The following is a 21,533-nucleotide window of genomic DNA, read 5'->3' as shown; positions in this document are numbered from 1 at the left end:
TATATATATATATATATATATATATATATATATATATATATATATATATATATATATATATATATATATATATATATATATATATATGTATTTATATATATATATGTATATGCATGAAATTACTCTATATTGTTCCCAAATAAAAATTTCTTAGCGGTCCTTGTCATCAAAATTCAGGTCAGGCTAAGATCCTGGTACGGTTTTCGCCAGGGGCATAATTTCATCAAAATCCTAGAAGAGGGGTTGGGGGGCAAAGTTGGAGCCAATTTTCCCAAACCAAGTGATAATTATAGTAAAAACAAAAAAATAAGCCGTTTGGTACCATAAAGGTACTATTTAGTACTTTAAAAGTACTATAAAGGTACTTTATAGTACTGTAAAGGTAACTTATAGTACTATGAAGGTAAATATGTACTAAAAACTGATTTTTTTCTGTTGGTGCTTGAATTATGCAGGTTTATCTTAGTTTTGACAAGATTTTGGAAGATACCAAATTTCAGCTGGGGAGGGGGAAACCAAGGTCTGAGAGGGGCAGTTGCCCCCCATAGCAAACTATGCCCCTGGTTTCCTTCAAACTTACCATCCATTTGACATGTTTGTATATTTATGGTGTCGCAGTTAATCCCCCACTCTGTCTTTCACACGTAATTAAAAATCTTAGAACGATTGTCCCCGGTAAAGCCAGAGAAAAAACGCGGTTTTGAATTTTACTTTCAACGAAAATCTCGTAAGTTGTTTAATTATTTTTAGTGTCCAAATAATTCCCCGCTCCCCTACCCAAAGAAAATACTTTGAATTCGACTTCCAATGATTTTTCGTAGTTGTTTGTGCATTAACACTTTTCTGGCTAATGCCCCTCCCGGATGATTCCCTCCCTCCCTCCTTAGACGCTTGCCCCTCGAAAAATTATCCCTGTATATAAAATATCGCTCATTTGATAAAATGAGCGATACCACCATAGAGAACTAGTTCAATCAAAATTCCTTCTCTTGTACTTTTTTTCTTCCGTCGAGATGTGATGTATTCGTGAAAACAAACTTGCTTTCACTCATTCATTAGCAAATGTTAACTTTTCTTACTTGTTAAACTCCAAATTCTTGGAGTTAAACTCCAAATCGATCTTGATAACTAAGCCCCCTGGAAAGGTTGCTAATTGAAGCTTTGTCCCTTGACAAATTCATAGACAAGAGACCCTGAAAATCGAGCAGTAGACTACCACATCACCTTAATGCAGGTTTTCATTTTGGCTCACCGCACATGAATAATTAAAACGAAAATTTGCATATTAATTTTACTTTTTTTGGCTAAATGGCTGTCTCAAAATTTGTATTGGACGATTTGGAGAAAAAAGGGGTGGAGGGGGGCCTAGTTGCCCTCCAATTTTTTTGGTTACTTAAAAAGGGCACTAGAACTCTTAATTTTATTTACGAACGTTTTAGTTAGTAATAAGCATACGTAACTTACGAATTAGCTTAAGTAACAAACTTCTATATTCTTATATTTTTATTACGTATATGAGGGGGTTCGCCCCCTCGTCAATACCTTGCTCTTTACGCTAAAGTTCGAATTTTGTTCCAATTCTTTAAGAATGACCCCTGAATCACAAAGGGTTTAATTATAATAAATAGCTCTTTTGAAAGTACTGTAAAAAACCTTTAAGCTTTAAACTTAAAGTTTTTCGTAGCGCGAAGAGCGAGGTACTGAGGAGGGGGAACCCCCTTCATATTCTTAATAATTTTTGTTCGTTTTAAGTTTTAATGTTGCTCCTTACTTTCAGTTGAAAAAACTTGTTTTTTTTGTTTTTTTAATGAAGCTTAGAGGAAAAAAAAGTTTCTAAAGGCAAGGAAAAAAGTATGTCAATTAAAGTAAAAGTATATGAAAACAAAAAAGTAAGTAATTACAAAAACTACACAAAACATTAGCCTACCTACAAAAACTAAGATATAAACTCCCAGTATTAAGTTCTGTGGAGCAATGCTAAAGCGTTGGACGGATTTTTATTTTTTTTTTAATCTTATCGACAGTTGTGAACTTGGTTATCAAACACCCAAATATTTAATGCCTTTATATTTTTATATATTATATATTTTTATATATTATTTATATATTTATTTATATATTTTTATGCTCAGTGCTTGTAAAAAGTAACATATGATCAAACTAGTTTGTTCAAAGCAAAACATTGAAACTAAGATTAAGAAAAGCAAATAATTTTTTTTAATTTCATATTTTTAATCTAATTCTGAATTCAAAAAAATATATATTTGACACCTTTGTTATTCATAACTGTAGAAAATTAAATATTTTTCAAATTGATAACTAGATAATGGCTTTCCGATAATGATGACACTAGTGATTTTTTACTCCCTAATTACCAAATAATCCATATGCCCGGGAGATTGACAAAGTGTTCTGGTGGTATCTCACTTTACATCCGTTCGAATGTAAATTTTACCAGGCTATCAGAGTGCGAATCTATTTTCTCTACACAACTAAATCTCAGATGTATTTATTCAATAATTGTTAACACAGTTATTGGCCAAAATTCCTATATACTCTCCTTATTTTATAAACCTCCTCCATTTCCGACCTCATGTTTTTGTAATCTGTTTGATGATTTTTTTAATTTTATTAATCTACCCCATAAAAAGGCAATAGTTTTTGGGGACTTTAATTGCAACCTATTCAAAGTTGGTAAAAACATTGAATCTGACACTTTTTTTGAATCAGTAACCGCGAATGGTCTTCTATTCACAATTTTTTTCCCTGGTAGTGTTGATCTTGTGTCATCAACTTCAACAATAATTGATAACATCTTCGTTTCCACTTCCCTGGGAAATGACCTGTCCTCAAATATAATATTTTCGGATCTGTCACACAATTTTCCTATTTACTTGTCACCAGCTTCGCAGCCACTACCTCTACGCTCTGGAATTAATATCCCAACACCTACTCGAAATTACAGCTCTGCAAATTTAAACCATTTTATCGATTGCCTAAGAACCACTGACTGGTCCGATGTCTTAAATTGTCAAGAGGTAAATTCTTCCACAAATGGCTTTGCACAAAGGCTAAGTGAAATTATCCATTCAACTTTTCCTATTCGTCGAACTAACCGGAAAAATATCCCTATTTGTCCCTGAATTTCAAATAGCCTCATTGTCTCCTCAAATCGTAAAAACAAATTATATAAGTTAGCCTGTAAGACCAGTAGTGATATTGACCTATCTAATTATAAAAATTATAAAAACTTATACGCTAAACTCATCCGTGAAGCGAAGAAAAATTATTATTATACAAAAATTCTCAATTGCAAAGGAAACCTGAAAAAGATTTGGTCCACCATTAATGATATACTCTCAAAAAATAGAAAATCAAAGTCTTTTTCTATTCGCCTTAAAGACACAAATGGTGGATTAATTGACCCCTTACATGTACCTGATGCATTTAATAATTATTTTTCTAATGTTCCTCATACTGACTCCCACTCCTCTTCACAGGCTGTAATCCCTTGCTTCAGTTTTAGATAAATGTTTTTTTGCCCAACTGATAGCAATGACGTACTTCAAATCATCGGTTCTCTCCCTAATATTTTTAATCATGACTGTATTGGATTAAGTAATAAGCTCCTGAAGACCATATCTCCATTTGTTTACGAGCCCATCAAGCATATTGCCAACCGATCTTTAACCCACGGAGTTTTCCCTGATTTACTAAAGTCAGCCATTGTTATCCCAGTTCTTAAAAAGGGCCATCCAACTGAGATAGGTAATTATCGTCCAATCTCAATTCTTCCTGTTATATCCAAAGTGCTCGAGAGAATCATCTTCAGACGTCTGTCTCCCTTTCTGTTTGACAGTCAGCACTCCGTATCCTTGATTTCTCCTCACCAATATGGCTTTAGGCCGAAATTCTCACCTTCTCATGCTCTAATTGACGCCACACAGTTCATACGCTCACAACTCGACCTTAAAAAACTGTATTGGGCTTATTTTTGGATTTTTCTAAGGCCTTTGACATAGTCGAACATAGTATTTTAATAAGTAAATTAAATAGTTATGGTATTCGTGGTGTTCCCCTCTCTTGGTTTGATTCTTATCTATCTGGAAGGGTACAGAGTTTGAGCCTGGGTGGAGTATACTCTCAGCCCTTAGCTGTTCGGAGGGGTGTCCCGCAAGGCTCCGTTCTAGGCCCTATTTTATTTCTCCTATACATCAATGAGCTTGTTATAGACCTGGGCCCTTCAGTGTATCTTGTATTATTTGCTGATGACAGCAACTTCTTCATCGCTGGCACCAATCTACCATTGGCAATAACGTCTGCCCAAGTCCTTCTGAACAGAGTCCAGGCGTGGTGCCTTGCAAATAACATGACCATTAATAGCAAAAAAGTCAAATAGTATTATTCAGAACCCCCTACAACAAAAACATTATTCAACCTGCTCTTGGTCTCAGGTACTCCTCCGACATCCTCCCACAAGTGGAGGTTGCCAAGTTTCTTGGTGTATTTATTGACTCATGCTTGTCATTCTCTAATCATATTCCTTGTATCACAGCAATAATTTTGAGACAAGTAGCTATGATTAACCGTGTGAATTATTTTCTTCCTCTTGACATCCTAGTTACCCTCTATTATTCCTTTATTTTTCCTTACCTTTCTTATTGCGGATCTGTTTGGGGAAATACAAAACGGTCCTTCACTAAAAAACTTAAATTTGCCCAAAACCGTGCCATTAAACCAGTTTTTCGGCTTCCCCGTCTATATCCAACTCGTGATTTGTATTCAGATTTTGGAATAGCTCCACTTGATCAAATCATACAAAACTAAACTTATCGCCAACTTACTCTGCTTTCCATAATAATATTCCGTCTCGAGTCCTAGCCTCTTATGATATTACCGGTTGGAAAGCCAATTATCTGTACTCGATCAAAAAAGGCCTTAAAATTCCTAAATACGTTTCTAGTTCATCCCAGCAAACTCTTAATCACAAATTTATTGTTCAATGGAACAAAATTCCCTCCAGTGTTGAACTTGCCACAAGTTTTTGCAAGTTGTATAAAAATGTAACAAAACTTAATATTATAATTTAATTTTTCCATTTTTAACAAATTTGCTCTAATTACCAATGTTTTATTCTTCTATTATTATTTTTTCTCAGTGTTACTTTAATTTTTTTTCTTTTTTTGGTCCTTAACAAGTTATCTTCTAGGATCTTTATTGTTATTGATGTTTGTGTTGTTTTTATTCAAATAAAATTGAATTGAATTGATAAATACAATCACTCCTGAAAAAGATTAATAAATGATAACAAACCACAAAAAACGTATCCGTTTTTTGTGGTAATTCCCAGCATTCCGTTCAGGGGAAACATTTCTGATTATAGTGGCTTCATTTATCAGCTGATGGATGCTCTTGCAATGCAAGCAAAAGTTAACGGCATATTTTTACAAAATTACACTGTGTGAAGTTATATATATATATATATATATATATATATATATATATATATATATATATATATATATATATATATATATATACATATATATATACTATATATATATATATATATATATATATATATATATATATATATATATATATATATATATATATATATATATATATATATATATATATATATATATATATATATATATATATATATATATATATATATATATATATATATATATATATATATATATATATATATATATATATATATATATAGTTTTTTGCTTGGTTTATACGTTAGGCATCTCTTTTTTTTTCAGGCTCAAATAGGCTGTGTGTTTCCAGGAAGTGCCATTGTCATTCCTGATCTTCCTTATTCTCTCTAGTCGTCCTTACCTTTTTCACTTATTTTGTTCAGCGTTTTTATAGTTATATCGTAAGATGTTCAAATATTTATGCATGGATCTAAGAGTGGTGCGAAATTTGCATGATTTTCTAGTACCTCCCTCTGTCTTCCCCAAAAACACTTTCTTCATCATTCTGTGCATTATCTCCCATCACTTTTTGCTAGAATGTTGGTAGAAGCATATTGCCTGGTATGTGGTGTGCAAAAGCTGGGAATGGTAATGAAACAACGGTGTGAATTTTAAATTCAAACGTTTATCTCTTATTCGTGCAATACGCCAATGCTCAATATAATATTTGCAGTAAAATAAAAATAATAAAAAAATAAAAGAAAGCGATGAATAGCCTTAAGAACCAGAAAAAAGTTCTTGCATATCAGGCTGTTTCCTGAAGACCCGAGCCTATGTACATAGGGCACGGATCACAAAAATTCTAATTCCCTAAGGGCCCTTAATATATTCTAAAATGCAAGGTTTTTTTTTCTGTTTTTGAAAAAAACAAAATATACCTATCTGAATCTTAATGATCTAACAATTGACAAGCTTGGATGATCAGAGGGGGTAAGACTGGTAAGAGGCTTGGCTGACTTTGCTGTATATAGTGTTGTATTTGGTATGTTATTGCAATAAATAAAAAATAAATAAACTGACAAATAGCCCTGAGAATCAGAAAAAAACTCTTGCAAATCAGGCAGAGGCCTGAAGACCCAACTAATTTCTTAGACCACACTGCTTTTCCATTTACAAAAAATTAAACAAGAAAAACGGGTTTTAATTTCTATAAAGCAATGAATACAAAACATTTAATTAAACACAAATACTCCGAATATTTCGGCCCCACATCCGGGAGCCTTTCTCAACGGAAAAAATAAATTCTTACATAAACATAAAAAACACACTAAACAAAACAAAAAAAGAAAAGAAAAGAAAATTCTTTTGTTTTGTTTAGTATGTTTTTTATGTTCATGTAAGAATTTTTTTTTCCGTTGAGAAAGGCTCCCGGATGTGGGGCCGAAATATTCGGAGTATTTGTGTTTAATTAAATGTGTTGTATTCATTGCTTTATAGAAATTAAAACCCGTTTTTCTTGTTTAATTTTTTGAAGACCCAACCCTTTGCAAGTAGGGCACAGATCCAAAAAAAAATTTTTCTTTTTTTGAAAAGATCAAAACACACCTATCTGAATTTTAATTATGTAACAATTAACAAGGTTAGGGTAGGTGACCTGGCTGACATTAATGTATGTAGCCTCGTACTTGGTGTATGCTTATGGGCTTCTATATATTGCAATAAATAAAAAAAATAATGTCAGGCTGATGAATAGCCTTGAGAACCGAAAAAAAAATTCTTGAAAATCAGACAGAGGCCTGAACACCCCCACTTTATGTACATAGGGGACGAATCCCCAAACTTGTCTAAGCCCTTAAGAACTGTTAATATACTCAAAAATGCAATTTTTTTTTTTTTTTTTTTTTTTTTTTTTTAATGACCAAATTGACATCTTTGCGAATCTTGATGATTCAACAATTAACAATTGCCACAGTTGAGGTAAGTGACATGGCTGATATTACTGTATGTAACTTCGTATGTGGTGTATAGAATCTGCGAATGGAGATGAACCAATGGTGTGAGCTTGAAAGTTTATCTTTTATTCGTGGCAATGTGTTGATAGGCTTTTACATATTACAGTCCAGAAAAAAATTGAATAAAAAAAACACAAGTTTTTTCAACTGAAAGTAAGGAGCAACATTAAAACTCTAAACGAACAGAAATTATTACATATATAAAGCGGGTTGCCTCCTCCTCAACACCTCACTCTTTACGCTAAAGTTTTTTAGTACTTTTTAAAAAGTGTCTTATTGCTCTAATTAAACGACCCTTGGGTGTTCAGGAGTCATTGTTAAAGAATTGGGATAAAATTCAAACTTTAGCGTAAAGAGCGATGTATTGAGAAGGGGACAACCCCCTTCATACACGTATTGATTTCTGTTCGTTTTAAGTTTTAATGTTGCTCCTTATTTTCAGTTGAAAAAATTTGTTTTTGTTATTCATTTTTATCGTTTTTTTAAGTAGTGCCAGGAAATCTGGCCCCACCTCCACGGAGAAACCCTCTCTCCACGGAAATATCCTCTAGAAATTTGATCCTGTTGAAATTTATGCCGGACAATTACTCTTAACAACTCTATGTGTAAAATTGAGGCGGAAAAGAGAAAGCAAAACGTATAAAAATGATTTTATATAGGAATTCGTGTAATATCCCGCAGTGTCTTATTGCCCCTGACAAATCCGCTCCCTGCAAACTACCCTCCCCATGGAAAATTCCCTCGTGGAAAACACCCGGCAGAAAATTTACCCCCCCCCCCACCCACCCAAAAATATATGCATGCATCCCAATGACAAGTACTATGCGTAAACAATGGACACATTTTATAACTTAAAGACCTTTCCCCTGGGGCTGTGGGGATCATGTTTTACCCAAAGGCATAGTTATTGGGCCTTTCAGCTATGATGAACAAAATGACTATTTCAAAGTTTTGATCGGACAACTTTGGGAAAAAGGGGCGGAGGAGGGCGCCTAGTTGCCCTCCATTTTTTTTTTGTTACTTAAAAAGGGCACTGGAACTTTTAATTTCCGTTTGGGTCGATGCGATCACCCCTGAAAAAACAAAACAGTAGGGTTCTCTGATACACCGAATTTGACGGTGTGATTTTCACTAAAATCACTTGACTTCTAGGGGATGTTTCCCCTTTTTTCGAAAATCAGGAAATTTTTCTCAGGCTTGTAACCTTTGATAGGTAAGACTAAACTTAATGAAACTTGTATATTTGAAATCAGCATAGAAAGCCAATTCTTTTGATACGTCTATTGCTATCAAAATTCCGTTTTTAGAGTTTCGGTTATTATTGAGCCGGGTCGCTCCTTCCATCCAGTTCCTTACCACGAACTGTTTGAAAACGCGATGAAGATAATAAACAGGATTTAGTGCATTTTGTAATCTGATAATAATGCATGTCTTTGCATGGGCAAGAGCGTAATATGAACTTCTATGTATTCTAGTTCTTTACCGGAATTAAGTAAGCTGCCCCCAAGCCAAACACCCTCAACACCACCCAGTCATGTTGTCAGCAAGAAATGTTGATGAAATTCAAGTAAACAAAGGTAAAGAAACAAAATACTAGGAACATGAGCCGAAGGAAAAGTGGTAATAGTGTATGGCAAAACCATACAAGACCACCTCAGGTCCCAAGGCCTATTTTCTTTGTTTATAATACTGAGGTGATTTGTTCAACCTCCAGAATGTTAGCCGTCTGGAGACAACTTTTTCACTTTCACAAAATTTGAATTAATGGTTAGATTTTGGGAAAGACTACGACTCATCTAAATTTCCACGCATACTGGTTCCTCTTTCGGATTTAATGAATGTCGATGAGAAATCTTAGACCTCTCTTGTATAATTTGTAGCTGATATACTTTTTAGTTTCGTAGTTAGATAACCATAGCTTATGTTTATCTCTATCAACAAGTTCGAATAAAAAAATACGAAGGAAAAATGGAAGGATCATACTCCAATTTAAACAGGATTGACACAAAAGGAAACAAGATTTTTGATAGGAAGTATGTTAAGAAAACTTCAAAGACAATCTATCGACAATTTTAATGGTAGGTTTTAGGGTAACAGAGGTAGCTTTAAGGATGGTCCTGTATGAGACCTAAAAGTGCCACGGTATAAAAGTGAAGATTACGTAACATTGGAATGAACAAGCTAGTAGGAAAGTAATCGCATTGCTTCGTAATGGAAGAGGAGACCTAAGTCTGTTATATTTGTATCATTGGAAGAATAAAGTGGATTCCTTGCTGGTAGGCATGACTCCACAACTAGAATGTCACAAAGGTTTTCAGTCTGGTTAGATTGTTGTCCCTTCAGCACATCCCCCCTCCCGCCACTAACACTGATTTTGAATAGAAAGCTAGAGATTTGGCACCTTGTTTGAACTGAAATTATAAAATGGTTTTCCTTCTGCAGAACTGGATGAGCAATGTGGGCTATGGTCCCTGATCATCCTCCACTACCAACTTTTCGGCAAAAGCCCCGCCTATCTTCCGTGTGGAAGTGCCTGGATTAGCTTCAAATTTGGTAGACAACTATCAACAGCCAAGGAGACTGCCTAAGCAGTTCAATTTTATACCGCTGTTATGGTCCAGGTGGTAGCAGACTTCAGAGATACCTAGTCCGAGTTTTCAAAGAGAATGAATTGGAAGCTTAAAGCACGGTCAGCGTTAGGAGAAGATGGTTAGATTCTTATTTTAACTATCTATTACTGGTCTTTGATGTACATTTGAGCGAAAAAAAAGTCGTATCCATTCCTGTCCCGGGGAGTGACTTATAATCAAAAATCGTTGATCATGTTTATATCCAGGGGTGAAAGGTTTTATATTGTGCTAATTCATTGCTATTTAATCATTTGCGATATGTTTAAGAATATGAACATTTGTTTTCATACAAGTGGCTATGCCACAATCATAAATGAGAAACGTAACGCAATGACGCAGTTCTTTACTTGTTAATAAAGGGTCTATGTGGTAAATTCAGCGACAGACTTTGTTGGAAACAAAGGGTAGGTGTTGTATTTGAGGCAAAGTAACGTCTCATCTTGTGGCTGCTGCTGTTTTGGAATAACGAACGTGATTTGGTTATATTTTATTTTTTGGGACAAAGCAGAACAGCTTTAGCTTGTATACATTGTGTGACTAAAAAAAGTTCAATTGATTGGGTATTAGGAAATAGAATAAATTTGGCTTTTAGCGAAAGCAAAACATTTTGAGACCGTGTTTTTATCCTTTTTTTCGGGATTAGTTTTTCTTGGCTCACACGATTTTAAGAGCTTTCTGTAGTTGACGACTAAAGCGCTGAATCTGTGGTAAGTTTGATGGGGTAAGATTGTGGTAAGATATAATAAAAATATTGCTCCCGCTACACTTGCGTGGCTGAAGCGAAAGCAAAAATTCTTGTTCCCATGCACCGAAAATCGAGATTGAGATAACTTTGAGTTAGTCAATCTTCTAAGTATAGATAGAATTTCTTTTTATAATTATTCCTCCTATCTTTTCACACTCTCCTATCTCCCCCACTCTCATTCTAGCATACTATGGTTTAACTAATAAGAAAAAAGGAAACCTTAATAGTTATCTTTTTAATAAACGATCATATAATTGTTTAGTTTTTAGCATATGTAGGTTCCTATGTCAGTATTGTTTCCTGAAAAATGATATGTAATACAAAAATATACATATTATTCCAATTTATGCAGGCAGACTAGTGTAATTCTAATCTAATTTTCCAGGTAGGATCTCCTGGTTTTGGGTATTACGTCGTGCCAATGCCTCTTCAAATAAATCCCACAGATGTTTCAACTCATAATAGAGCTCAAAATGAAGGAGTACTTTTACCGGGATATGAATCAGTACAACCCCTTCCTATCCAACCTGTCCCAATGCCAAGCTCACAGTGCTCTGTAGAAGCGCCTCAAACGACTACCAAAACTCAAGATATAAGTCAAAGTGCCAAAATAGTAAGTACTTTAGTGTCGGAGCACCTCCTTTCATCTCAATATAGTGCATCTGTTTCTTTAATTGTTATTAGTGTTCTAAATATTATTTACTATTAGTTTGTAGATGCAAATAATAACAACAACAAAAACAAGGAAGTGATGATCAATTTCTGCGTTTTAGGTTTTAGTATCCCACTGGTCATTCTTCTTAGTTTGATTCTTTTTTACAGATTTCTATTTGATGGTGGAGGGGGGTGTTTTGCAATTCTAAGGGACGGACCATTGCTCATAGCTTTCTTCCTCTCTTCCACATTATCACTCTTGAATTTCTGAACATATTTCTCTCAGCCAGAAGTTTTCAGTTTAATCTCTATTCTCTCCTGAAATTGTGACATGGGTTTATATTAACAGTTTTGTTGAGATGACCTAAATTCGACTGTAAAAGATCCCCAAGTAACTGTAGGAATAGCCTTTTGGCTCCGAAAATGTGAATTAAAATGTGGTTGATTTTTTCCCAAGTGAATGCCAATCATTCTCTAGTGTCGTGATCGAGAAAGCTGGTAATTTAAAACTGAGTATCGCTTATTAAATTAGCTAGTATAACACTAGAGAAATAATCTGATATAGTAAATTTACCTCAACATGTGCATACACCTTGTGGAAATAAGTGTATACATCCAATGTTGGAAAACATCTTCAAGGTATATTGATTCAAAAACTTGCATCAATATATATAAATAAAAAAAAGTGTGTCTTTTTTGCTTTGTTGAAGGGTTGAGAAAAATATTTACAAAAACTTGAAGGGGTAATCTGTTAAGTGCTTTTGCTTGTTATTCTAAAAAAATGAATATTATCTCCTGGTCATAATTCTGCCTCCATTTGAAGCAAAATTCTTTTTGATGAAATGAGTAAATGGTTTACCAGAATTTGCGTGGTTATGAATACGTGTCCCTAGTAGATGTCCAATGTAATCCCCCTTTTAATATTTCTCTGTTGTTTGATAATGATAAACCTCAAGTCAGCTATAAAAAAAATTTCGAAGTTAATTCATTCTTTTCCATCCTTTCAAACCCAAATTCAGCCGTATGCGTTCTATCATAAGGGCACAAAACAGTCTAATCTTGGGGCAAAGGGCGGGTGTAAAGTAAGAATGAGGTGCATTTTTATGCTATTATTTTTGTAGTTTCAGGGGGGATCTCCGCGCCAATCTCGTGCCCCTCCGCCTCCTTGCTTGTAGGTATTCGTTCAATCATCTTAAGACTGTCTTATATGTTACGTCTGGTCAGTTCTTCCCCTTTTTTTTTAAGCAATATACGCACTCTGTACTACGAATTTGTTGTCCCTCACGTTTTCTATGCATTTTACTCTTTACAAAGAGTAATGATCATTTGTACTTTACTAAGTGTTAAAACAAGCTTATATCAACGAAAAAAATAACAAAAACAATTGCTTAGAACAAATACATTTTTTAAAGGAACATAAATTCGTATCTTTTTTTCGTTTGATTCCATTTATTCAGAAATAAAGAAAATTTCTATTAAAATTTAAAGCGGGAATTAATTTCGGAAGCAATCTGTTTAGTTGGTTGAAGCAACATTTTGAACTGACGAAATAGTAAATCAGTTGCCACTTAATATTCTATACATTTGGAAGGAATGTAGTTAAAAGGAAGAAAATATAGACAGTAATTTTTTGGATGTTATAATAATAAAATTAGATCGATACTATAGAATACGAGATTTGTTTAAATAAAAAAGTCAATTTTCAAATTTTGCGGACCGTGCAGCTTCGAGTGTCGGTATTTTGTTTTATTATATGTTGGTAATCAGTTGACTTTATCAACCTTTTTGCATTTTTAGTTTGTCTGAGACGGCTATGAAGGTTTGATCTGCTTTTGAGTGCTTGTAGTGTTCTTTCTTATGAAAGAATGTATCAAAGAATCCAAAAATAAAAATAAATCGGAGCACGACAGTTTATTCAATTTGTTGACTGAGACATTAAGCTAATCTTAGTTTTGGCAAAAAAGATTCAATATATGATAAAAAGCTCTTTGAAGAAAGCCAAGAGGATGTTAATTTCATCGATGAAAATCGATGAAAACATTGAAGCAGTGAACAAAAGTACTGTAGAGATTCTTGGAATCCCGATTAGAGAAGCTGCTGAGGATATAAGCATATCGGTTGCATAATGCCATGCAATGTTTTTGGTTGTTTGGGGCGTGAGACGTGTGGCAACCAAGTTTGTTCCGAAATGTCTCAATTTTGACTAAAAGTACCATCACATGATCACCACTCTGGATTTGTTAAATAACTTCAGCAACAATCTTAGTTTGCTCCACATTCACCGAACGTGGCACTTGTAATCTTTTCTTGTTCCCAAAACGGAAAACAATCGTGAAAGGGGAGTGTTTTGCTAGAATTGAAGAGATAATGACCTCATTGCTGGTAGAGGTCAAGACAATACCAACCATCGTATACCAGAAGTGCTTCGAAATTCGAAAAAGCACTGGCACAAATTTTAGTAGGCCTACATTCAAGGGGGGGGGGTTGCATTGAAGGGGTTAAATAGATTTTGATGAATATGTCCTTTTTTTAGAAAAACTAAATTCACCTTTTTATTTGAATAAATCGTATATTACGGTGCATAAAATATTATCATATGTGATGTTTGTGTTCATGTTGTTTTAACTATCACCCTCTAATTTTTTTGAAAAACTTCTTCGATAACCTTTTTTAATTGAAACTTGTCCATTTCTTAATTATTATGGTTCAATTTCATGGTAAATATAAGAACATTTATAAAGTTTTCTATAGCCTTTCTGCTTCACAACCAAAATGTTGGATTGTAATTTAATTTTAGCCAAATTTTGAAGATTCAGTCAGTTTTGCTGTAAATTTTTGAATGTTCGGAGTGGGAGATTCAATAGTACCGATTTAAAATGTGTACAATGTTGGATCATCTATCTCTTTCTCTCTCTCTCCCTCTATCTCTCTCTCTCTCTTTCTCTTTTCTCTCTCTCATACACTACATTTATCGTTCTTATTACTTCACTTCTCACAGCCAAGGCTATGTGGTGTGAACTCTTAATATCTTGATTTTTTATATGTATGCTATCTCAGCAGCCTAAGTTGATTGATTAATTTAATAAGAATAATACGGGAATAATAAAAGCAATTTTTTAACCATGCCACTACCCCAAACTGGAATGCCAAATACGGCGAGAAAGCCCGTTTATATTGCTGTGCATAAGTTATAGGTCAGTGGATACCATTTTCCACCTCTGCTTTCTGATTACCATTGTATATTTACTTTGAATCTTTTTGCGATTTTTTTCAGTAAAAGAATTCTACTCTCACCTTGATTTGTGTTACACATTCATTGATTGCTCCATATTCAGTTCTATCATTAATTAATTTTCAATTTTTTTCTAGGAACAACCGAGACCAGAATTGTGCCCCCAACCTGGTGGGAATTTACTGATGACTTCGTCACAACCACGCACTGTGGTTCAGCCTTTGACAGTCAACACTCAGTTTGAGACTCCGTCTTCTGCTGCCTGCGAGGTACAAACGTCGAGCAACCAATCACAAATTAGTTTATCTCAATTGGAGCAAAGGCAGAAGCTTCAACCGCTGGTATTCGATGATAAAGGAAATCCTCCACAAAATTCTCAAGTTGGTTATATCATGCTTTATGACGAAAATGGAAGAGTTTATTCCTTTCCTAATGGGCAATTCGCTACCCATCTTCAAAATTGGAGTGGACGGGTACAGAGCATATCTCTCCCAACAACACCATATCAACAGTCATCAGATAGCGGGAATACGACTTATACCTTCGGAAGTGATCAGAGAAGTCATGTCAACTCGCACACAAGCAATGGCTCTGGTTCTTTTTTCGTTCATAAAGATCAAATGCAATATTATTCAATGCGCCAAAATCATGCTCTAACACCAGGTTACCAATATGAAAGAAGGGGATACGGCTTTTACAGGAACAGAAGATACACAAGGCAGAGACACTATGGCCGAGATGATTTTAATAATGGCTATTTCTCTGGTATACGGCCAAGGTACTATCCTGTGCCATTTCAGTTTGAGCAGCAAGGACTTGAGGCGGTGCTTACCCCTCCTTTTACGCCTGGTGTTCCTCCTCCTACGGTTTCACTTGAAGAAATTACAAAGAACATTTCTGATATCGATATTAAAGCTTAAAACATCCATAAGTGATAACATCTAATGAAAGTCGGGTGTTAAAAAAGGAAGTTCTTTGCTGCTAGGTTAGTCACGTATCTTATTTAATGTAACTGAAGTATTAAGAACTTGTGCTGTTTCTAGTTTGTTATTCGTTGTGGAATATTTTGATTGGAACTAAAATTTGGCTGTCGGGTAGTTCTTCAGCAGTGCAACCTTAGCAAGGTCGCCGCGACTTTGACTCAAATTTTTCTTTTTCCACCTTAAAAGTGCATGACAACACTGCCGCTGTCTAAATAATTTAGGCTAAGATCTTTGTATAATTTAGGCTAAGATCGCAGTTTCGACAACAATATCTAATAAATTCAGTTGCAGTAGGGCTGGCAATTAGTGCGTAGGCTTTGAAACTGTGTAACTCTGTTTCTGAGAAAAATTTGAAACTTTTAAGCCCGTTTGGTTTTAAATAAGGGAAACTTGCAACTTTAATCATTAATAGGTATTGGTTATGTGGTGAATTGAAACTAGACTAAGAAGAAGTGTCTTCTTTTCTTTGCCTCTCTTTTCTTTATTTGCTACATTTTGAAATAGGGCTGCTGTAGGTAATGTGCACTTGAGCCTTGAGTGAATTCTAATATTGATGTGGCATGTAAAATTAAAATCTTAGATGATCTTAAAGGTTGCCTGGAAATATTGGGTACTGCGTCTATCTCTTAAAGTAACTTTCAGATTAGTTCGGCCGTAGACGCTTCTCACTTTTTACGTCTTTTTTCATTATTTGCTAAAGCACAAATAAGCTGCTACTAGTCATTGAAAAGAATCTCAAAAGAATAGCCAGAAAGTTATTGCTAGACTTTAACATAAAATGTACTCTAGTCGTACGAAGTATTAGCCTAGGGGAAATAGTTTTATGGAAGGCCTTAGCCCTTTTGAATAATGCCATCATAGGGCACACAGTCAAACTTATAGGGCGTTATTTTTATTTTTTTAGTTAGGTTAAGCCAAAAAGTGAATTTTTCTACCATTTCTCTCTTGACAATCCCCTCCACACCAGGTAAAAAAGAAACAGAAATTTTCTGGGTGTTTCCTTAACCACCGAGATAAGCCCCCCTCCCCTCCTATTTTTTTGAAGAAGTGTCCCAGATGTGCTTCGTTACTTGGTTTCTTTATACTTTTGTTGTTTTCATGCTTATATTTAGTGCTATAGGAACAGACTGCAGTTTATTTTGATTACTGTGTTCATGAAAAAATATGTTAGTAGTTTTGGTTGAAAATGAGTCAACAGTTGGTAATTAAATGAAAATGGTGCCTTTCGAACAGAATCTCCAGCAACTATTTTTTACGGTATTTCGGCTGGACGTGTGCAAATCGTTATAAAACTAATACCAGCGAAGGGCAGGTCTTGATGAAATCAATCCTTCAAAAGGACAAAACATGGTATAAAATTGAACTTAGTGCAATATTTCTTTTGCTGGTAGCCACTGCAGACTCTGCAGGTAGCCACTGCAGACTTTCTTTTGGGTTTTACAGATTTAAGGGTTGTGAAGAAGCTCAATTTCGCTATTTGTTTCTTTTTTTACGTCGAGAAGACGGTATTCTATATATTACTGAGATTTGCTTTATGGTAGCTCCCATTAAGGACGAAATATCACTGTTGTCACGACTAAGAGCTGTGTTTGACATGTTTACACTTTTGAAGTAATTATCAAAAGCTCGTTGACAAAGCTGTTTTCAAGGAGAGGATCAGTAATGTAGATCAGGAGGATCGAAGTATGGTCGGACGTACATTGCCCTACTGATCTTCCTTTTTAATAGCTGTTTTTGGTAATTATCCAAAAAGTGGAAAAATGTTGGATTCGATTTGTATGCGTGACGATATAGTCGAAAAATGGAGTTTCCAAAGATCCAGTGCTAAAGGTACTGCAACTTTCCTTTGACTATGTCTTGCGCTGCCCTTAAATGGTATGCAATGAAAATGTGATTAGTATACAAATTTCTGGTTGTTATGGTCATGTGATATGCTTATGTTGCCTTAACGGTGGACCAAGTCCAAAGCTTTTATAAAACTGAAAAGAGTATTGTTTTAAATTTTGAGCCAGTACGAACCAAAAACTTAGTCCAAGCCGTTTAGTAGTAAAATGTTAAATAGTCGACCTCGATTAATCAGGAGTGTAGCCAAGGGTACTGTTTAGTAAGTTGAAATCCTCCCCCCTCGCTTTGTGAAAATGTGTACAAAAGTGTTGGTTTTCTTTTGTTGTGTAATGGCTGTGGAGACCATTTCTATAGTTACAGCTTCCTGAGACGGAATCCCAGCTAACACTAGTTTATCCTGATTTAAGTGTTTGACAATCTTTAGTGACCTCATTCATACTAACGATAGGTTATAGTCTTCTAGTAATGTCATACTTAATTGATTTTGATAATATGTGTTTTTGCCTTATAAGCTAATTTGAAATCAGCTTTGGACTATTTCATTAGAAAGAAGACGAAAAACTGCTGATTTAAAATGAATAGTTTTTTGATCAAAAGGGACATGTTTTAATTAATTTTAAATATTTCGTAAAATCACCGTGTGGGATTTAGTTTATTGAAAGGAGTTTGGTGGAAATTTTTTTCGGGTAGGGGAAGAGGGGGTCTATTGCGTCAAAAAAGTGTATATTTGGTTTATATATGTGAACATTAGGAATTTGTCAGTTGTACACCGCAGCTACTGTTCTATTTAGTGTTTACATCTCCTTTTGTTTTATTTATTTTCTTTAAAAAAAAAGCTAAAGCAAAATCTTTATTTTAAAAACCTCAATTTATAACACGTGGGGTATAAGCTAAAATTTATGTTTCAAGGGAAACATAAAAAAAAATGCAATAGCGTCAAAAAACCTCTCCTTTCCTTAAAACAGGTTTTGGGCGTCGAGTTCGAGTTCTCCTAAAATGTTTCAGTAAGAGGTTTGTTTTAATAAGATAACTCTGGTCAGTAAAGCAGCTGTTTTATAACGAAAACTTAAAATTATTTTGGTTGTCACAATAGATGACTATTATGAAGGAAGAGAGGATGAGATAGGGGTAAAACGGCTCATGTACCCTCCCCTCTCCTTGAGTTCTACTTAATGCCTGTACGTGCTATCTATCGTGGCACATATATCCCAAAACAGCCCCTCCCCTTCCCCCATAAAAATCATGTTTTTTTTAACTACCATTATTACTTGCATTTTCTGTATTGTATTAATTGTTTCTAATATGATTAAAATGGCTACCTGACAATAGAAAGGTTTTGATTGGAATCCCTGACTGGGCTTGTTCTTTTGAATATGAAAGCCAGGTGATAGATAAGTTTTTCTTTTTTTACATTTGGTTTTCTTATATAATGGGTTTCTCGTTTTTTAAATATCATATTTTGAAATATAACTCTTTATGAATAATATTAAGAACAAAAATACTTTCTCCAAATCTTCTTGGTCGCATGTAAAACCATTATTTTAAATGATACTTTCTAATTGTAGACTTAGTTAATGCCTTTCGATTTTGGGTAGCCAAAAAGTTCGGAGCATTTAGTTGTAGTTATCTTGATCTAATGCTGCCATTAATCATTGTTTATAATTGATAAAGCTGTGATTTTGTAGATTGAAGTATCCCTTTTATTTAGAGACATTGATTTGTAAAATAAATCCTATTATTGTTTATGAAGGTTGACCTTGAAGTCTGAGACGTTTATAGAGGGGTAATTAGGAAATATAAGCTGCTATTACATTACTTATCTCAAAAGGTACGACTCTGGCTGTCATATAGGATTTTTATTCCAAGTCTTGGGGGGGGGGGGCTCCAACATGAAAAAAAGTGGTTTCTATGTTTCTAGACCCTCATCAGCTATGAAATTGCTAAGAAATTGCGTGTTTTTATGCAATTTTTCAAATCAGAGGCGATGGTCTAGCGTTGCGTGTTGTTAAGTTCGAAACATATATTTTATAGTGGAAAAGAATGGCTTGTGCAATATATCAGAAAAAAACAAACAGCCAAGGATATTAAGTTAAAACTTTCTGGGAAGCTTGAATGGGATGTTGAACTAAATCAAAAGACACTATGTGGATCTAGGTTCTCAAAACTCGTATCTGCAAAATCTCGCAAACAGCTAAATGCATTAAGTTGACACTTCAGAAAACGCTTGGAAGGGCTTTCAAAGGAAAGAAAATAAAATTATGTGCATCCTGGTTGTCAAAAGGGCGTATCTACAAAATCTCAGGAACAGCTTAGGGCATTATGTTGAAACTTTCAGGGAATGCTTGGGGTAATGTTGAATTATTTCAAAAGACACTATATGCATCCTGGGTGTCACAAGGACATATCTACAATACATCGGGAAGAATTTGAACTAAATCAAAGACACTGTGCATCCAGGATGTCAAAGGGTATATCCGCTGTGCCTCGGATATGGCTAAGAGTATTAAGTTGAAACTTCCAGGGAATGTTGCGGAGGATGTTGAACTAAATCAAAAGATACTACGTGCATCCATATAGACAAACAGGTGGATCTCAGTGTCGCAAGAAAGGCTAAGTTATTAAGTTTTTTTTCAATGAATGTTGAGGGGGATGTTGAGCTCAATCAAATGCACTATATGCATCCAAGTTATCAAAGGGCATATCTGTAATGTCTCAAAAGCGGCCAAGGACATCAAGTTGGAAATCTCGGGAAATACTGGGGGGGGGGGGTGTTAAACTAAATCAAAAGATATCATATGTATCCAAGTTGTCAAAAGGCCGTATATGCAACATCTAAAAAACGGCCAAGGGTATTAACTTGAAACCTCTCAAGAAAAGCCAAGGGTATTCAGTTGAAATGAGTGTTGAGGGAGATTTTCAACGGCATCTAATGATACCATATATATCCAGGGTGTCAGAATGGTATATCTGCATTCTCTCAGAAGTAGCTACGGGTATTAATTTGAAACTTTCGGGGAAATGTTGAGTGGGATGTTGAACTAAATCAAAAGACACTTTGTGTATACAGGTTGTCAAGAGGGCGTATATTCGGCTAAGGTTATTAAGTTCACTTTCGTGGAATGTCGAGGGGGGTATTGGCCTAACTTAAAAGACACTGCGCATCCAATTTGCCAAAAGGGTATATCTGCAATATCTCAGGAACGGTTAAGGGCATTAAGATAAAAATGTGAGGGAAGGTTTAAAGGGATGTTGAACTAAATCAAATGACACTTCATGCATCAAGATTGTCAAAAGGCCGTATCTACAATATTTCGGAATCAGTTAAAGAGTAACAAGTAGAAACTTTTGGGGAACGCTGGGGGGATTTAAACTAAATCAAAAGACACTATGTTAATCCAGGGTGTCAAAATGGCATATAAGCACAACCTCAGCAGCGGCTAAGGGTGTTAAGTTGAGTATTTCAAAGAATATTGAGGTCTATGTTGAAATAAGACCAATGAATATGTTTGTAGCCAAGATTTAAAAAGGGCGTTGCAATATGTCCAGAACAACTAAGAATATTAAGTTGAAACTTTCTGAAAATGTTGAGGAGGATGTTGAATTGAATCAATCGACCCTGCATCCAGTTTGTCAAAGGGGCGCCTGCGTATCTACAATATTTCTGTCCAAGCAGGGCAGAAATAAAGTCCTATAATATATATACACACACACACACACACATATATATATATATATATATATATATATATATATATATATATATATATATTATATATATAACAAATTATAACACATTACACATAATCGAACAAATTACAAAGACGAGAAACAAAAACTCAATTATACACTGCACTGAAGGTACGTAAGAAATTTTACTTTTTAAACTCCCAAGTACACATAAGAAACATAAGCAATATGATTGATAACTTCAATTCAGCTAACCTAACCTACAGCAAAATACTTGATAACTTCAATTCAAAATCAACGGACTCAATCAACT

General features: G+C 34.7%; 1 protein-coding gene across 1 annotated transcript in view; it reads left to right on the top strand.

The window, feature by feature from the left end:
* LOC148947796 (uncharacterized) overlaps positions 1–19,272 on the top strand; it is a 29,149-nt gene extending 9,877 nt beyond the window's left edge. Inside the window, exons 5-6 of the mRNA XM_089095442.1 lie at positions 11,205–11,432; positions 14,843–19,272. Coding sequence (XP_088951568.1) covers positions 11,205–11,432; positions 14,843–15,625 — 1,011 coding nt within the window. The 3' untranslated portion in view covers positions 15,626–19,272. The remainder of the gene's footprint in view (positions 1–11,204; positions 11,433–14,842) is intronic.
* The last annotated feature ends 2,261 nt before the right edge of the window (positions 19,273–21,533 follow it).

This window comes from Artemia sp. Qi Xiang Cuo, chromosome 10 (genome assembly GCF_049724085.1).
Source record: "Artemia sp. Qi Xiang Cuo chromosome 10, ASM4972408v1, whole genome shotgun sequence".
Classification (NCBI taxonomy): domain Eukaryota; kingdom Metazoa; phylum Arthropoda; class Branchiopoda; order Anostraca; family Artemiidae; genus Artemia; species Artemia sp. Qi Xiang Cuo.
The sequence above is the reverse complement of the archived record's forward strand: the minus strand, read 5'-3'. Positions and strand labels throughout refer to the sequence as shown.